Here is a 15,821-nt window from a genome sequence, read left to right as displayed (position 1 = left end):
CCTTTATTCTTTATTTGAAAAACAAAAAAAAAGTTTTTTCCTGCTCCTACTGCATTTCTTCATGACGACCAAACACTAATGTGTTCTTCATATGAATGCACTTTTTAGCTGTTGAGTAATGAGGCCGTGTGAGGATGCAGCATCACCAGGATGCAGGGTCCTCCTCCTCCTCCTCCTCCTCCTCCTCCTCCTCCGGCAACTGGAGAAAGCATCTTCTCCCCGTGACGTCATGACAGCAGCATCAGCTGTTAGCTCCGCTTTAAGCCTTTTCGCTGCCGATCGCTGTCTGCACAAAGGAAATATATGAGATCCCCTCTAATCCCTGAAATGGCGACACAGGAGGTACAGCTGAACGAGACTCTGACCCATCTCAAAACGGAATCGGAGACGCTGAAGACGAAGCTGGAGGAGGAAAGGGCGAAGCTGCACGATGTCGAGCGTGAGTGCTGAAAATTGAGAGGCCTTAAATCACCTCGGCGATCACAGTGGGACGGGACGAATAACCGCAAAAAAAACAAATATAAGATCTCTGTTTTTACGGCCAAATGTGTTTAAGTGAGGGGGGAAATGTTTCGAGATTAATGATTATGAATTTGTTTGCACTGATTTCTGTCCTATTGCTATCTTTGATTTGACATACGACTCAAAAAAAGCTGTTTTGCTCCCTATTTTATAGCACACTGCCTCCATCCACATTCCTGCTGTGTAGTCCAGTCATATCTCAACAAATGGCAAAACTAGTGATGCTAAATCGTAATGTGTAAAAACTGGAAACTGGAAAAATAACCTGTTTGTGTTGCATGTTGTAGAGATGCTCCCATGAGTTAATGGGCATGACAGATGATTCAAAGATTATAATGGTTTCCTGCATTTAGACCCGTTGTTGTTTAATCCTGATCTTGCAGGGAATAGCCCTACATATTAATGATATACAGTAGAGAGATAATGTATTGTGTGTGTGTGTGTGTGTGCAGTACACCAGGTGGCAGAGAAGGTGGAAGGGCTGGGTCAGTTTGTCATGAAGACCCGGAGGACCCTGAAGGGACACGGCAACAAAGTTCTGTGTATGGACTGGTGTAAGGACAAGAGGAGGATCGTCAGCTCTTCTCAGGTCCAAACAAACACACACACACACACACACACACACACAAACTGCTTCTCCAGCTACTGTTTGTTCTGCTTTTAACTCAGCTTGCAGTTATTTAAAGAGCTGCTTTCCTATTGGATAAATTGGGTTTTATTTTGTACTGATGTCTAATCTTTCTATGCAGGATGGAAAAGTGATTGTATGGGATGCTTTCACTACAAACAAGGTAAATAAATACTTTCAAATATAAAAGCAAAGAAGTGTTTATAGTTTGTTAGTTTTAAAAGGTGTTTGATGCTTCACAAACTGCACCACTGGTCATATCAGAGAGCTCTAAGCATACTATTCTGCTCTAATTTTTCCTAATGAACCCGGTTGATTTCATTGTCCCACTGTGGCTCACACTGCTTTTGATGTTTTTCAGGAGCATGCTGTGACAATGCCGTGCACCTGGGTGATGGCCTGCGCCTACGCTCCCTCTGGCTGTGCTGTAGCTTGTGGGTGAGTGTCTTAACATCACTGATGATCCCAATGTGCCGTTTCATCTCTGTGGTTTATGCTTTTCTGGAAACCTGGTTCTCGTTTTCCCCCCACAGGGGCCTGGACAACAAATGCTCGGTGTATCCTCTGTCTCTGGACAAAAATGAGAACCTAGCAGCCAAGAAGAAGTCAGTGGCCATGCACACAAACTACCTGTCTGCCTGTAGCTTTACCAACTCAGATATGCAGGTTAGACTCTCTAATATATGCCATCAAGTACAAAAAAGTGACTGAGTGAAATGTCAGGCATAATATTCTTGTTTTTGACTATTCCACTAATACTCCATTTATTAACAAACACTGCTGCTTTTCTATTCATCACTGTTTCTCACCCATTATTAATTAGAATCAATACCTCCATATTGCAGGGAAAGGAGCTTCTCATCCTTGTAAATAATTCACAGTAGCCAGTTGCTCCTGGTTTGACATCCTGGTCACATGACTCCTCACACAGCACCGACAGTGCATTTATAGCCGCCTACAGTATGTCCCCAACTTCAGAGCAGCAGTTATTCTTACTCGTCTTTGTCTGCCTGTTTTTTAAGATCCTCACATCCAGCGGTGATGGGACATGTGCATTATGGGATGTTGAGAGCGGGCAGCTGTTGCAGAGTTTCCATGGACACGCAGCAGATGTGCTCTGTCTGGACCTGGCCCCCTCTGAGACCGGGAACACGTTTGTTTCAGGGGTGAGGACTCCTCCCGCTTTCTCTGAACTTTCACTACAGCTTATTATTAATTCAACATCAATCAGTTTTGAGTTTTACTTATTCAACGTTATTCGGTTACATTGCAGGGCTGTGATAAGAAGGCCAACGTGTGGGACATGCGTTCAGGACAGTGTATTCAGTCCTTTGAAACTCATGAATCGGACATAAACAGTGTGCGGTAAGTGACCTCCTCTGTCAAATTTGAGTTTGGATATTTGTTAACATATTTTATTTATTCGCTATTTAGTTCAAATTCTGATAGTTTGAGTTTTTCTGAATTGTGTTATTACATCTTCATAATGATTTTATATTAAATAATAAAGACTGGATAATAAAATTAAAATTAAAATCCAGATGAGATCCCTCTGCTTTCATACTACATACTTCTTATTACTATATGGCTAGACTACAGCAGCCCTAACATAACAAAGAACTTAATTTGTACTGTTAATTTGTTTCAGTTTATAGTGCAAAATGTAAATGCTGTTTTGAGAATTGATTTTGCTTAAGACATTCATAATGCCATTCACAAAGATCACTAAAAATGAACATCCGTTGTAGGCACACACAGAGAGCTCTGCTGTTGGGGTTTAAACTATTTAACATGCAGTCATGTATTTACAGTAAAATTACAAAAGCATTTGTATTTTCATATTGCTGGGATTTATCAGTAAAATGTGCCCCACCCCCCCATGTGCAGGAAGAATAGACAAAAAGACATGCTGGATTTCATAATGCATAACAGAAGCTTTGTGTTTCTCTTAGCCCATTTATTCTTTTTCATATGACCACTAGAAGTCGCTAAAAGTTCAAATCCTACATGAAGAGGCTTTCAGAGAGTATTTTAATCCTCATGTAGCTGTCTGTTCTGTTTTTGTTTTTTTTTAGATACTATCCCAGTGGAGATGCATTTGCATCCGGCTCAGATGATGCTACAGTAAGTATCCAGATATCTACAGCTCAGAGTGCAACCAAAACGTATTAAAAATCATGATTTCAATTCAAACACTGACCTTTGTTTCAGTGTCGCCTGTATGACCTAAGGGCAGACAGAGAAGTGGCTATCTATTCTAAAGAGAGCATCATATTTGGAGTCTCCAGTGTTGATTTCTCTCTCAGTGGTAAGAAATGTACACTATTGAATATTGTTCCTATGGTCATTAGAAAGTATTTAAGCGTATAGAGTCAGTCTATTAAAAGCGTGTGCTTGTTTTTTCCTCTTAGGGCGGCTACTGTTTGGCGGCTACAACGACTACACTATAAATGTTTGGGATGTTCTCAAAGGGACAAGAGTCTCTATTCTGTTCGGACATGAGAACCGCGTCAGCACGCTGCGTGTATCTCCAGATGGGACGGCCTTCAGCACAGGTTCCTGGGACCACACTCTTCGGGTATGAGATGTCGGTCATTAGTGTTTGATCTGCCAACTTTGCAGCTTTCTTTGACCTTTTCTGATGACACACATTTGTTTGTTTTTTCCAGATCTGGGCTTAAGAGTGAAGACACAGAGGATGAAATGGTAGACAGACCTACTGAAGACACACTGATGTTTCTGTTTGCTAGAGTACAATCACAGAGCTAGAGACTCAGACTTGGGTTGTACATAGAGCATATCAATAGCATTGTATATACTCCAGTCTCATGGCCAAGGGAGGTTTACATATTTCAGAGATTAGTTAAACCAACTGGCACGCTTGTATAACGGTATGTTTGAAAGAAAATTGCACAGAAGTTCTAATGGTTACAACTTAAGATGTAAAATGTATATTGCAGAAAAAAAATATTGGTAGAGACTCGCATCAGTCTAGGATAGAAGTGACACAATAAAGTGATGTATTGTATGTGCCCACATAAAGGACATTACTTATTTATTTGTTTCTCTGCACAAAAGATATAAGAGGGATGCGTATGTGGATGTGAATGGGATACAAGGAAGCAAATTCCATCTGCTGGAGAAGCACTTATAAAATAGCTTCAGCTTTACTTGTCTACCTTTTACAAAAGAGAGCAGAAAGGATTTTAAAGTTTGGAGTCTCTGTAAATGAGAAGTTTGGGGAAATGAGAGATAGTCAGTTAGATTGGCTTTTAATAAATTAATCTAAAGTCAATTAGAAAATAATATACAAAATAAAGGATCATAAAATATAACGAGTAAAGTACAAAGTTTGTAGGTTAAAAAAAAAAGATGCAAATAGATGTGTTTTAATTCCACACCCTGTACACCCCAACATCTTTATTCTTAACAGCAACTCACCTGCAAATATTATTCCAATATAAAAAAAAAAGCACATTAAACTATATTAATATATGGTGTTTATTGTCCACCTCTATGTTTTTAAATAATGATTTACATCTCATCTGTTTGTTTCCAGCCGTGGAGGCCTCTTATTGCTCTTTGTGCACATCCAGTCACTGCAGACACCCTGAACCTGTGGTCCCCCTCTAGATATCTAAATACTGACAAATTCAAACGTGATCTTAGAATGTACTCTTTTCATGCAGTTGTCCAATGGCTGTCATTTCATATTTACTGTAATTATTCTATTGTAGTTTAGTGTACAGTTATACAAGGGACTGTTTATCAAAGTATAACAAACATAATAAACTGAGTTTTGAATACCAAAATTTTTCAATTTCATTTTTACTCTTTAATTTATCTTTTTTTGTTTTACCACTATTGACTTGTCTTGCTGAGTAATCTCGACCTCATATTCACTGTTAACGTCAAAGTTTTCTAATAAAGTTTCGCAAATACAAACGGAAGTGACATCATCAACGTGTCATCATCAGTCTGCTGAATCAAAACAATGGCCGACAGGCAGGCAAAACACTTTCCCTCTTGTGCTCTTTTACATGTTTAACCTATGAAGTTAACAGACTCTGCGTTGAGGGGGTTTGTTATGTAATGGATAGATGATTTAAGAAGTGTGTTTTTAAAGGTTAAACACAGCTGATAAGATTACATTTTCGCTGACAAAATGAGCGATGTTGTGGAGAAGACCCTGACAGCTCTGCCGAGCCTCTTGTCTTTAGACTCCCAGCCCGGATCTGCAAAACTGTCCTCCACCTCAAAACTAGGAAACCTCATCAGAGGCATCACTGAGCTGACGTCCAAACATGTGAGTCTGGTTTTTAACTGGAGTTCAGTAGGTGAATAACGAGAAGGTAGCTGATGATGTTAGCTGCCTGTGCTAACTCAAAAAAAGCTGTGTTTATGTGTTTAAACCACATTTCAGGTGAAATCAAAGATGTGAGTGTAAAGGAAGTGTAAAGTCAGACTTGGATCTCCCGAACTGTGTTGCAGGAAAGGAAAACTTGGAAGGAAAACTTCACTTAGTTGTGGAAAAATTGCTTCATCTGTCACCAATTTCTTAAGTCCTGAATACTGTAATATCCCACAAACATTTGAATGCACCATTAGAATGGATCGAAAAGCTAATATAGCCATTCTAATGGTGCATTCAAGTGTTTGTGGGATATTACAGCATTCAGGATTTAAGAAATTGCTGACAGATGAAGCAATTTTTCACAACCAATATTGTTTAGAGAAGTCACTTGGGGGATGAATGTGGAAGCTTTAGCTCGAAGAAATCAACACAGTCCACTGATGTTGTGATTTGGATATTTCAATCCATTTATTTTTAAACACTTCTTATCAAATGAAGGAAAATATGACGAACCACTGCGTCTATAAATAAAACAAATCCGCGTTGGATGCGTTTAACGGTAAAACAAAACTATTTGCCTCCATTCAATCACCTGTCCCACCTCACCTGGAGCCTTGCTTTAATAAACCACAGCATCCGCCCACTCGCCCAGGCTACACATACTGCCCAGTAGAGGGCCAACACACCACACAACCACAAGGAAAATAGCATGACACAAAACAAACACATCATTTGGCTCCAACACTAATATAAAAACAGCTTCAGTTCACTCGGATGCTCTGACCGTCAAAAGCATGAATCATTTATCAATGGCTGACAGTAATGTAAATGTATCAGTGTTTAAAATTAAAATATGGCCGAAGAATGAATACAAATATTATTAGAATAGCAATTTCCAACTCACATCAGCTAAAAATGTTGATTTAGGTGAAATGTTTGACAAAACTGCATACTAACTAAGTACTACTCACTGGCTTTGGTATTATGACTGTAACTTCTTTCTTTCTACTTTTTGAAATGCTTGGTCTAATAAGTTACTTGAATCATCTCTTTAAAAGCTTCTTATATGTACTTTGTGGCTTTAAACCCGGCATGATCAATGACAACAGATAGAGTGTGGTGGCACAGACTTTCGTAGATAATATTTGATGGTGTAATTATTCATTTTTGTGTTTTTGGTTGTTCAGGAGGAGGAAAAGCTTATTCAACGTGAGCTCACGTCTATCAAAGAACAGGTGTCCTCCCCAAACACCTCCATGGTACGACTCTTCTGATTTACCAGTTTGGTCGAACTTAAAGTTCACTATTCAGAGTATTGATTGATGTGTTTGTTTCTTGCTTGTACCATAATCTGATTCAGAGGCAGATGAAGGAGCTCATGGTGAGAGCGACTTACTGTGAAATGCTCGGATATGAAGCGTCATTCAGCTACATTCATGCCATCAAACTGGCTCAACAAGGCGCTGCTCTGGAGAAAAGAGTTGGTATGTTATTTTTATTCATGACAACAAAATCATTTTCTTTAACTGTACAGCACCGATGAATCTTTCTCTGAGCAGAAAACAACTGTCTGTATGATTCCCAGGTTACCTGGCTGTTTCTCTGTTTCTGAACGAGGATCACGAGCTGCTTCTTCTTCTTGTGAATACCGTACTAAAGGTGGGTGTTAAGCTGTTAAAGCCTTTGTCGTCTGGTTTCAGAAAAAAGGGATGTTGTTGACCTATTTTTTGTTTTGTTTTCAGGATCTTCAGAGCACGAACCTTATTGAAGTGTGCATGGCTCTTACTGTGGTCAGCCAGATGTTCCCCAAAGATATGATTCCTGCGATCCTGCCTCTGGTGGAGGAGAAACTTAATCACCCAAAGTAATACACATGGTTTTTTCTCAGCCTTATTACTTATCTGTATGTGTCCGCGTGTATGTTTACATGCGATTAACCAGAGGATTAAAACTTAGCGGAGTGTTTTTATTTTTTATTTCCTGACATTTCTAGAGAGATCATTCGTCGGAAAGCAGTCCTGGCGCTGTATAAATTCTACCAAATAGCTCCGAATCAAGTTCAACACATTCACAATAAGTTCCGCAAAGCTCTGTGCGACAAGGATCCTGGTGTCATGACGGCTTCACTGCACATCTACCTACAGATGATCAAGGTAGTTCCACAAACAACCTGTGTTTACGCAGACATCTTGATTTGATCTGCTCTGATGTAATTCAGTCATGTAACTTTTGTTTGCAATAGGAGAATCCAGAAGGTTATAAGGACCTGACAGCAAGTGTTGTTACCATACTGAAGCAAGTGGTGGGAGGAAAGCTGCCCATGGATTTTAACTATCACAGTGTCCCTGCTCCATGGCTGCAGATTCAGCTTCTCAGAATACTTTCACTGCTTGGGAAAAATGACCACAGGTACTTTTTACGACTCTGTTTGTGTGTAAAAGCTGTAATCAGTGGTGCCCTTTTAGTCCAAATTCTTTCAAATTGTGACTTTGGTTTTTTGTTCAACAGCACAAGTGAGATCATGTATGAAGTCCTCGACGAGTCCTTACGAAGAGCAGAGATGAATCACAACATCACTTATGGTATGACAAATTTAAAGTACTCATTTAAAAAAATATATGTTTTTGAAAAAGTCAAACTTCTTCTTCACTTCCTGTGATCTCTCTTTTTGTCAGCAATATTGTACGAGTGTGTAAAATGTATTTACACAATTCATCCCAAATCGGAACTTTTGGAAAAAGCTGCAAAGTGCATTGGCAACTTTGTTCTGTCGCAGAAGATTAACCTCAAATATCTTGGTAAGATCCAAAGAAAACTATTTTTTTAAAGTTAAAGATCATCTAGATTGTATATTTTCCATGCATGGACTGTTTTTTTTTTCCGTTTTTTTTTTTACTGTAGGTTTGAAGGCCCTCACCTATGTGGTCCAGCAGGATCCTAGACTGGCCCTGCAGCATCAGATGACCATCATCGAATGCCTCGATCACCCCGACCTCATCATCAAGCGTGAGGTGAGCCACATACTCGTGTAGGCTAGTTTTTGTTTTCATACTGTTGTAGGCTTAACAGATTTTGCGTTTTTTTTTGTTTTTTTTTCACCCCTCGTGTAGACACTGGAGTTGCTGTTCCGGATCACTAACGCCCAGAACGTGACGGTCATCGTGGAAAAGATGCTGGAGTTTCTGCGGATCAGTAAAGACGACTACACTACCACTGACCTGGTGGGGAAGGTCGCAGAACTGGCAGAAAAATATCCTTTACTCTATTGATCATTAAACAACAGCCCCTCCATGTCATGTACATTTCTTCATATTATTCAAACCAATTCTTTTAGGAACGTTACTGTCAACAAAATATTGTGCATTGTATAACTTATGGTGGCAAAGAAGTGCTTTCTCTTTCACTTGCTGTACCTTCAGCTTTTCACTGAGCTTAAACACAGACCAAAGTCTTTTTATTAAACCCACCAAAATCCCCTTTGTTTCTACTTGCCCAATAAGCCTTAAGTTCTAGCAGTTAAAAGGGTCTCAAACATAGAATACATACAACAGGTGGATACATCCACTGATGAGAAAAATGAATCCAGTGCTGAGGCGCCTTAAACCTGCATGTCTGCCAAAGGCCAGCAGAGGGCGATCTCAGTAGCTGCAAAAAAAAAAGCAAAAGAAGCGATTGTGTGAGTACATCACAAAATGATCCCACTTGATAGACATTAGTAATCATTGCCTAATGAGGTTATTGTCTCAATCGTTGTTTCAGGTCTTCTTTATTACAGCATGATGGTTATGTTTTAAATGATGGCTCTGTAAAATGGAGACCACAGCTCCACCTGCCGTGTGATTGACACATTTGCTACCACAGTGGCCTGCCATGTGGAATAAAGGTGTAGTTAAGTTACAGACACACACTATGCTTTCCAGCTCAACCATGATGACGCCTAACAACACACCCCAAATGCTGAGCGCAAGGCTTACATTTTTCCACTTCTTTTATACAGTTTATGAGGCAAAGAAATGCAGATTATTCTCTTCATGATTCTTATACCGATGCCGCTTAGACATTAATAAAAAACAGTTGAAGCGAATGCTATTTTCTTCAGTGGTATATTAAGACATTTATGACTTTTCTGTTTTTTTACTACGACTATTTAATAGAACAGAATGTGCCACAAAATTTCATATTTGCGTTTTTAAATAACATTTTAAATTGTTTTTCTATATCTTATTTGTTCCCTATCTTGTGTTGATGTGTTCCTATATACCTCTCTACATATGCCCCAGACAATGAGTGGTTCATTGAGACCATGAACACAGTGTTTTCAGTGGGTGGAGACGTGATGCAACCTGATATCCCAAACAGCTTCCTTAAACTGTTGTCTGAGGGTGAGATAAGCCACACACTTAACGTACTCTTACAGTGTTTCAGTTCGGTCGTTTATAGCTGATAATGGTTATTGTTCTGTTCTTGTCATTTCTCTGCAATGCTGCAGGATTTGATAGCGTGGAGGAAGACAGAAAGTTGAGGCAGTTTGCTGTGGATTCGTACGTTTCTTTGCTGCAGGGAGGGCCTGGTAAACTCCCCCAGCGCTTCCTCCAGGTCATCAGCTGGGTGAGAGCTGTCTGCACAATAAGATCATGCTACAAGCAGCTTGTGTTGTTTTTAGTGGAAGAGCAATGAAGAAGCTGAGGTGAAACAGCTCAAAAGCTCCAGCACCTCAGCCAAGACTCTGAACATTGTTTGAGTAAAGATTACTTAACATTCCCAGGGTTTCAAAGAACAGCAAATGTAAGAAAAAAATAGTGTGTTACAAATGATTTATACAAAGGCAGGTAATTTCATAATCATAATCATGTTTGGTCATAATCCAAACACTTTATTTCGAGTTGTGTTGCCTTGTCTTCTGATGGCTCGTCAGAGGGGTGAAGAAGGACAGACTGAGATCAGAACAGAATATGTTGAGCACACTAAATCTCTGGCTTTACTTCGCCCTGCACAGGTCCTCGGTGAATACTCCCACTTAAGTGAGGAACTTGATCCGGCCACGGTCCTGAGCCTGCTTTCTAAACTACTGGACTCTAAGAACACCAGCAGTGAAACCAAGAGCTGGGTGCTCGTAGCCATGACCAAGCTGTGTGAGGGCAGGGCGGGCGTCTCTGTGGCTCGGGAGGTTTCTGAAACGTACAGCAGCTCCCTGGACACAGTGCTGAGGCACAGGGCTCAGGAGCTGCAGCACCTCAGCCAAGACTTTGAACTACGAGCCAGGGTGCTGCCTCGAGACGCCAGCCGGGAACCCCTGGAGGTAACATAGACACGTGCCAGACCACTGATTCGGTGCTACCAGTCAGTCAGTAAACACTGGTTAAAGAAACCTTGTGTTTTCATACCTTGGAATCTTTGAGCTTTGGCCGGTGTTGGAATTTTATTTGCCAGAAAAAACCTGCTCCAAAAGCCGAATCCCTCACCTGCAAAGTATTTGTTGATTCTGAGCGGTTGGAAAAAAACTTGCAAAAACTTGTCTTGAATGACACGGCTAATTACATATTTGTCAGTATTTTTCAAAATAAAAGGGATAATTAAGCTTCTGTTGTGGCATGTCTGGTGTGATGAGATGGGTTGGTTTTACCGCAGAACTCCTTTGTGCTGAGGCTGTTTATTAATCATGAGGAGATCTACAATAACACTTTAAATTCACAGCCGGCTGTTTAAGAACATCCTGAAGTTCTTTTTGTGACATTCATTGTAATTATAACATGTATGTGTTAAATGAAGGAGTTATTACATTTTCTCACATACAGTTTAAAATCACAAGTTTGAAAGTCCTGCAGAGGCTTTTCCAATGGAAGATCAAACTTACAGCTGCGTGTTTTGGTCTGCAGGTGGATTCCTCTCTGTCGTTTCTGGACGGATTTGTGTCGGAGGCATTGGCTGCTGGCGCCGCTCCATACAAACCTCCCCATCAGCGGCAAGAGGAACTGGCTCAGGAGAAAGGTGAAACTTCTGTGAATGCTTTAATGTGGCAGAGTTGGTAAATTTTGTGTCTGCTGGCTGGCTTGTTTGGATGTGCTCTGACTAAGTTGTCTTCTCAGCTCTGAGCCTGGAGCCATACGGTCTGTCCCTACCCATCAGCATGTCCTCCTGCAGCATCGGAGACAGGCAGTCTCCTACACTGTTGTCTGTAAGCTCCGGTCTGTCAGGGGATAGCATTGAGCTTTCACACAAAGGAGGGTGCGTGGATACTTTGTGCATACTTTCTGCTCTCTGAATTTAAAATCGCAAACACCAACAACAAAAAAAAAAGGCCCAGCAGGTGTACTGTAGGCATCATTCATGTTTTTTGATTTCAGCTCTGCAACTCTGAAGCTGGATGGTGTGAAGCGGGTCTGGGGGAGGGAGGGCTACCTCTCGCAGAGGGAGTCTGTTGAGGAGACTGCCCAGGTGGAGGTTCCCAGTCCCCTCCGCTCACCCGGCCGGCAGGGAGAGGCTGACAAGTCACACCACCAGACTCCCACTCCCACACCCACCCCTGAGCCTGAGCAGGAGAAACAGCAGCTTGCCTCTTCGCTGTTTGTCGGCCTGGGCTCCCAGAGCTCTGTGTGTCTGGTGAGCTCTTTATGCCTCTTTATCTGTTAGAGGTACAACTGTCAAATAACAATAAATATGACCGGCATTTGTCCACCATCCAAAGACATTCAGTTTACTGTCATAGATGAACACAGAAACCAGACAATATTCACATATAAGAGATTTTGTTTGACTTTTTTTTAGCTTTAAAATGTCTGAGGTCATGTAATCCATTATCAAAATAGTTCTCAATAAATCAGATGTTTGACAAATAATCAAAGGACTCATTGTTGCAGGTTAAGTGTGAAAAGTCCCTAGGGTAATAATAATTAAAAGAATTGTATTTTGACATATATGCAACACTGCTAAAACTTTTTCCTTTCTCAATAGATGGGAAAATCAGATTTGACAAACCAGCGGTTCAGGAGAAAAGCAAGATGTTCAGGCGGCAGCGAGATTACGTCAAATTCCGTCGTCTCTCCTCCGAGCATGGTGGATAGCTTACTGTGTAACAACCTCCTGGACTCCAACGTCACGTCGGAACTGGATTTAGCTTCACCGGAGCCTCCACCACAACTCTGTCAGGACCTCAGCGCTGCAAACGGCACCTGTGATGTCGACTTAACTGACAGGGATGTGACGGCGAACAACCCATCTGTTATTAGGGATAATGGTGTTGTAGCTGCTGAAGACCCTGACAAGCCTACGGACTTGTGTCTGAGTTCTCATCTTCCTGCAGAGCTCTCCGGACTCTCCCGCTCAGACATCACTCCTCTTTGCTCCCACCAAAGCCTCCATCTCTCAGCCTGTCATGTGCAGGGAGACGACTCTTTAGCACTCGTCGTTTTCATTTTAAACTCCTCTGACTCTGACGTTCAGCAGATGCTGCTACAGCTGGACTCAGATCAACTTGAGGTATGTTTTTGTGGTGAACATTTTTTGTGAAACTCTGTTATATTTTTCATATTAAATTGTATTTTTTTTTGGTTATTTCAGGTGTCGAGTGTGTCTGAGAGCCCTGTGCAGGAGGTGAGAGGTGACAGTGTAGTTGTGTGTCAGTACAGCCTGACTGTGAAGAGGCCTTCAGTTCTTGTTGAAGTGTGTGGGGTGATGTCTTTCATGTGTTCTGTCGGGACACCTCAGTCGGTTCAGTTTTCATACAAGCTGCCTCTAGCCAGCTTCATCAGGTGGACTATTTTCTTTTTTTTTTTAATTTCAAAATGTGGCTGCAAAAAGAGGATCAGCTGCTTACTGTGTCTTCACATGTTTCTTTCAGACCTTTGACGGTGTCCACAGAGGAGTACGGGACGATGTGGCTGGCGTTTTCTCACGATACGAAGCAGAACCTGACGCTGATGAGGGAAGACCGGGAATCTCTCACTGCCACTCTGAATGTGCTGAAGAATAAACTTCAGCTTCATGTGGTGGAAATCATCGGTAATCCGAAGCCCCTCTCACACATGCTCGTCACTCCCCAAAGTTTTAGTTATTTAAAATGGTACAGATTTAAGAGTTTCTTTTTGACATTTAACTTCAACTCCACGTGGACTTTCTCGTTTAATTCTGAGCTTTTTAGCTTTTAATCATCTTCTTTTGTTACTTTTTTTAAGTTTCTATTTTGGTCGCTATTATATTTTATCAGGAAAGAATATTTTGAAACATCCATGCATTCTAATGAAAGTTGCAAACATTTAGTATTTCACCAATACTTTCCATGCATTAAATCCAACCCCCGCTTCTCTCATGTTTAACATTATTAGTGAGTAATGATGTTGTATTATTTTACCCACACAGGTATGGAGGGTATTGTAGCTTGCCGGCTCCTCCAGGATCAGCCATGTCTGATGCACTGTCGCATCAATGCAGGAACGCTGGCCGTGTGGCTTCGCTCCCCGATCCCCGACCTGCCTGACTGCCTGATCTACCACTGCCAGAGAGCTTTACAGGAGCACTGACCCCCCCCCCCCCCCCCAACTGTAACAACCCCACACTGACAACACTGAGCAACATGAACACCCTCACCTGCTGAGGTGAAAGGTACACAGAGCAGCAGGGCAGAAGTCTCTTCCTCTTAAATTAACAGAGTTGTTTTTTTTTGTCCACAAATCATTTATTTTTAACTGGTTAATTTATAGATACTTCACTGGATCATACATATTTGAAAGAAATGGCTGTTAATACCCTCAGGGCCAAAGAGAAGTATTGTTTTCCTTCTGGAGATGTTTCAGAATAACACGGATGTCTTAAAATGATGACAGGGCTCCAAAATGACTTGAAAACATTGATTGAAACATTGTGAGTGAAAAGAATACTCTCTGTGTTATTGGTTATAAGTGGAAATTATGAATATCACCTTTTCTTTTTTTTCTTAAAAATCTGTTCTAGGTCATCGTGCTTACCCACATGAAAGATAATGCATGCAGTCTTATTTTTGTTAACATAGTTTTTACAAGAAATAATCATTTACAGATTTATCTCCACTCTTCATTAAGCATCGTGCCGTTTTGTAAATGTTAAAAAGTCAGATACTTCACTTGATCTTAGCTTTAAGGCCTAGAAGCGAGGGTGGGGGGGGACCTCAGAAACACAGATCAAATGGAAAGAAAAACACACATTCTTGCATTAGATTGGATAGTTAATTCTGTTTATTGGACGTTTTAGATGAAACACAGGAAAAATATAGATATTTCACAGGAGTACCATTTTTCTTCAAAACATTGTAGGAGAATTCAAAATACTCTTAATGTAATATTTGCAGAGAGCTGCTGTTCTAGAAGAACGTGCACGTCTTAATATTTGAGGTTTACAGCCCTGTTTGTCTAAAGGATTACATTTTGCTGACGTTGACCTCAGAGAGCGGCAGATAGAAGCATCTACAAAGACAGCATGTTGTCTTAAAGGTAGCTCAGTCTATTTGTTGATGAGAAGCAGGGCTTTTTTCAGTTTTCCAGTTTGTATTTCGTAGATGCTGCCTTCTGTGTGCTGTGATTATCTATGCACTCATGTCTCCGGTGAGTCCGTGTCAGTGAGATTTGGTGGATTCTGGTGGTCTTGGATGATTATATTTTTGTATTTAGCAGTATTAAAAACATATTTATTGGATTTATATTCTTACAGAAAATATTTTATATTCATTTCTCAAAAAACAAATCATTGTGCTTCATATTCAGTTTGAATTCTGTGTCAGATTTTACTCATTGCAGTCTGTTTTATTTAATTCATCCTGAAGGGAAAGTTTACTTAACTGCTGTTTTACCCGAGTCCTGATTGAAAGCACAGCGTGAAGCTTAAAAATGTGTTAAAGATTCTACTTAACCAGACGCCTTATGTTCTACGTAATGCCACGGCGGCGTTTTTGATTTGTGCCTGTGGTACAGAGAGAATCATTGTTTCTTAGAGTGCCTGTCACTACTTTTTGCTAACTTATGAATAAATCCAACGTCTGTAAACCAACTGAATATGACTCGTCATTACTGATTGATTAACATCTGTAAGTCATGAAATAATTTTGCAGAACATGGAGAAAACATTGCCAAAGTGAAAATGCATTTAATGAAAAACTAGGCCTACCAAATATAAAAAAAGACATTGATACATACTTTTTAACATTTGACACAGTTTTGGCTGTAACCATAACAGATTATTAAACTTTGTATGATTGTAGTAAAAATAAAAATAACAATATTAATAGTTGAATTTCCATGGGAACAAACTCAGAAAGAGAAGGCAACAATTTTGGGTGATTTATTTTTGTAG

At 40.5% G+C, this 15,821-nt stretch overlaps 2 protein-coding genes across 2 annotated transcripts; both read left to right on the top strand.

Annotated features, from left to right (window-relative positions):
* The first annotated feature begins 57 nt into the window (after positions 1 to 57).
* gnb5a (guanine nucleotide binding protein (G protein), beta 5a) lies at positions 58 to 4,234 on the top strand. The gene is made up of 11 exons (XM_061035576.1): positions 58 to 439; positions 975 to 1,111; positions 1,272 to 1,313; positions 1,512 to 1,588; positions 1,684 to 1,816; positions 2,173 to 2,316; positions 2,424 to 2,515; positions 3,226 to 3,274; positions 3,362 to 3,458; positions 3,562 to 3,728; positions 3,820 to 4,234. The coding sequence occupies exons 1-11, from the start codon at positions 304 to 306 to the stop codon at positions 3,829 to 3,831; spliced, it is 1,086 nt and encodes a 361-aa protein (XP_060891559.1). The 5' UTR covers positions 58 to 303; the 3' UTR covers positions 3,832 to 4,234.
* An 893-nt stretch (positions 4,235 to 5,127) lies between these two features.
* Positions 5,128 to 15,523, top strand: ap4e1 (adaptor related protein complex 4 subunit epsilon 1). Its single transcript, XM_061035594.1, has 21 exons — positions 5,128 to 5,456; positions 6,692 to 6,763; positions 6,865 to 6,988; positions 7,090 to 7,163; positions 7,247 to 7,368; positions 7,498 to 7,657; positions 7,747 to 7,913; positions 8,013 to 8,086; positions 8,180 to 8,302; positions 8,406 to 8,515; positions 8,615 to 8,754; positions 9,774 to 9,886; positions 9,994 to 10,112; positions 10,501 to 10,803; positions 11,381 to 11,492; positions 11,591 to 11,729; positions 11,849 to 12,104; positions 12,456 to 12,980; positions 13,062 to 13,252; positions 13,342 to 13,502; positions 13,860 to 15,523. Exons 1-21 carry the CDS (start codon positions 5,316 to 5,318, stop codon positions 14,018 to 14,020), a joined length of 3,387 nt encoding a protein of 1,128 aa, XP_060891577.1. The 5' UTR covers positions 5,128 to 5,315; the 3' UTR covers positions 14,021 to 15,523.
* Positions 15,524 to 15,821: the final 298 nt, after the last annotated feature.

The sequence above is a fragment of the Labrus mixtus genome, chromosome 4, assembly GCF_963584025.1.
Source record: "Labrus mixtus chromosome 4, fLabMix1.1, whole genome shotgun sequence".
In the NCBI taxonomy this organism is placed as follows: Eukaryota; Metazoa; Chordata; class Actinopteri; order Labriformes; family Labridae; genus Labrus; species Labrus mixtus.
The sequence above is the reverse complement of the archived record's forward strand: the minus strand, read 5'-3'. Positions and strand labels throughout refer to the sequence as shown.

Excerpts from the sequence above, each read along its gene's own strand:
- gnb5a (XM_061035576.1), top strand. The coding sequence starts at position 304 with ATGAGATCCCCTCTAATCCCTGAAATGGCGACACAGGAGGTACAGCTG. Across the intron at positions 1,589-1,683 it reads GGCTGTGCTGTAGCTTGTGG|GGGCCTGGACAACAAATGCT; the intron begins GTGAGTGTCTTA and ends TTCCCCCCACAG. Across the intron at positions 3,459-3,561 it reads TGTTGATTTCTCTCTCAGTG|GGCGGCTACTGTTTGGCGGC; the intron begins GTAAGAAATGTA and ends TTTTCCTCTTAG.
- ap4e1 (XM_061035594.1), top strand. The coding sequence starts at position 5,316 with ATGAGCGATGTTGTGGAGAAGACCCTGACAGCTCTGCCGAGCCTCTTG. Across the intron at positions 6,764-6,864 it reads CCTCCCCAAACACCTCCATG|AGGCAGATGAAGGAGCTCAT; the intron begins GTACGACTCTTC and ends AATCTGATTCAG. Across the intron at positions 11,730-11,848 it reads GAGCTTTCACACAAAGGAGG|CTCTGCAACTCTGAAGCTGG; the intron begins GTGCGTGGATAC and ends TTTTGATTTCAG.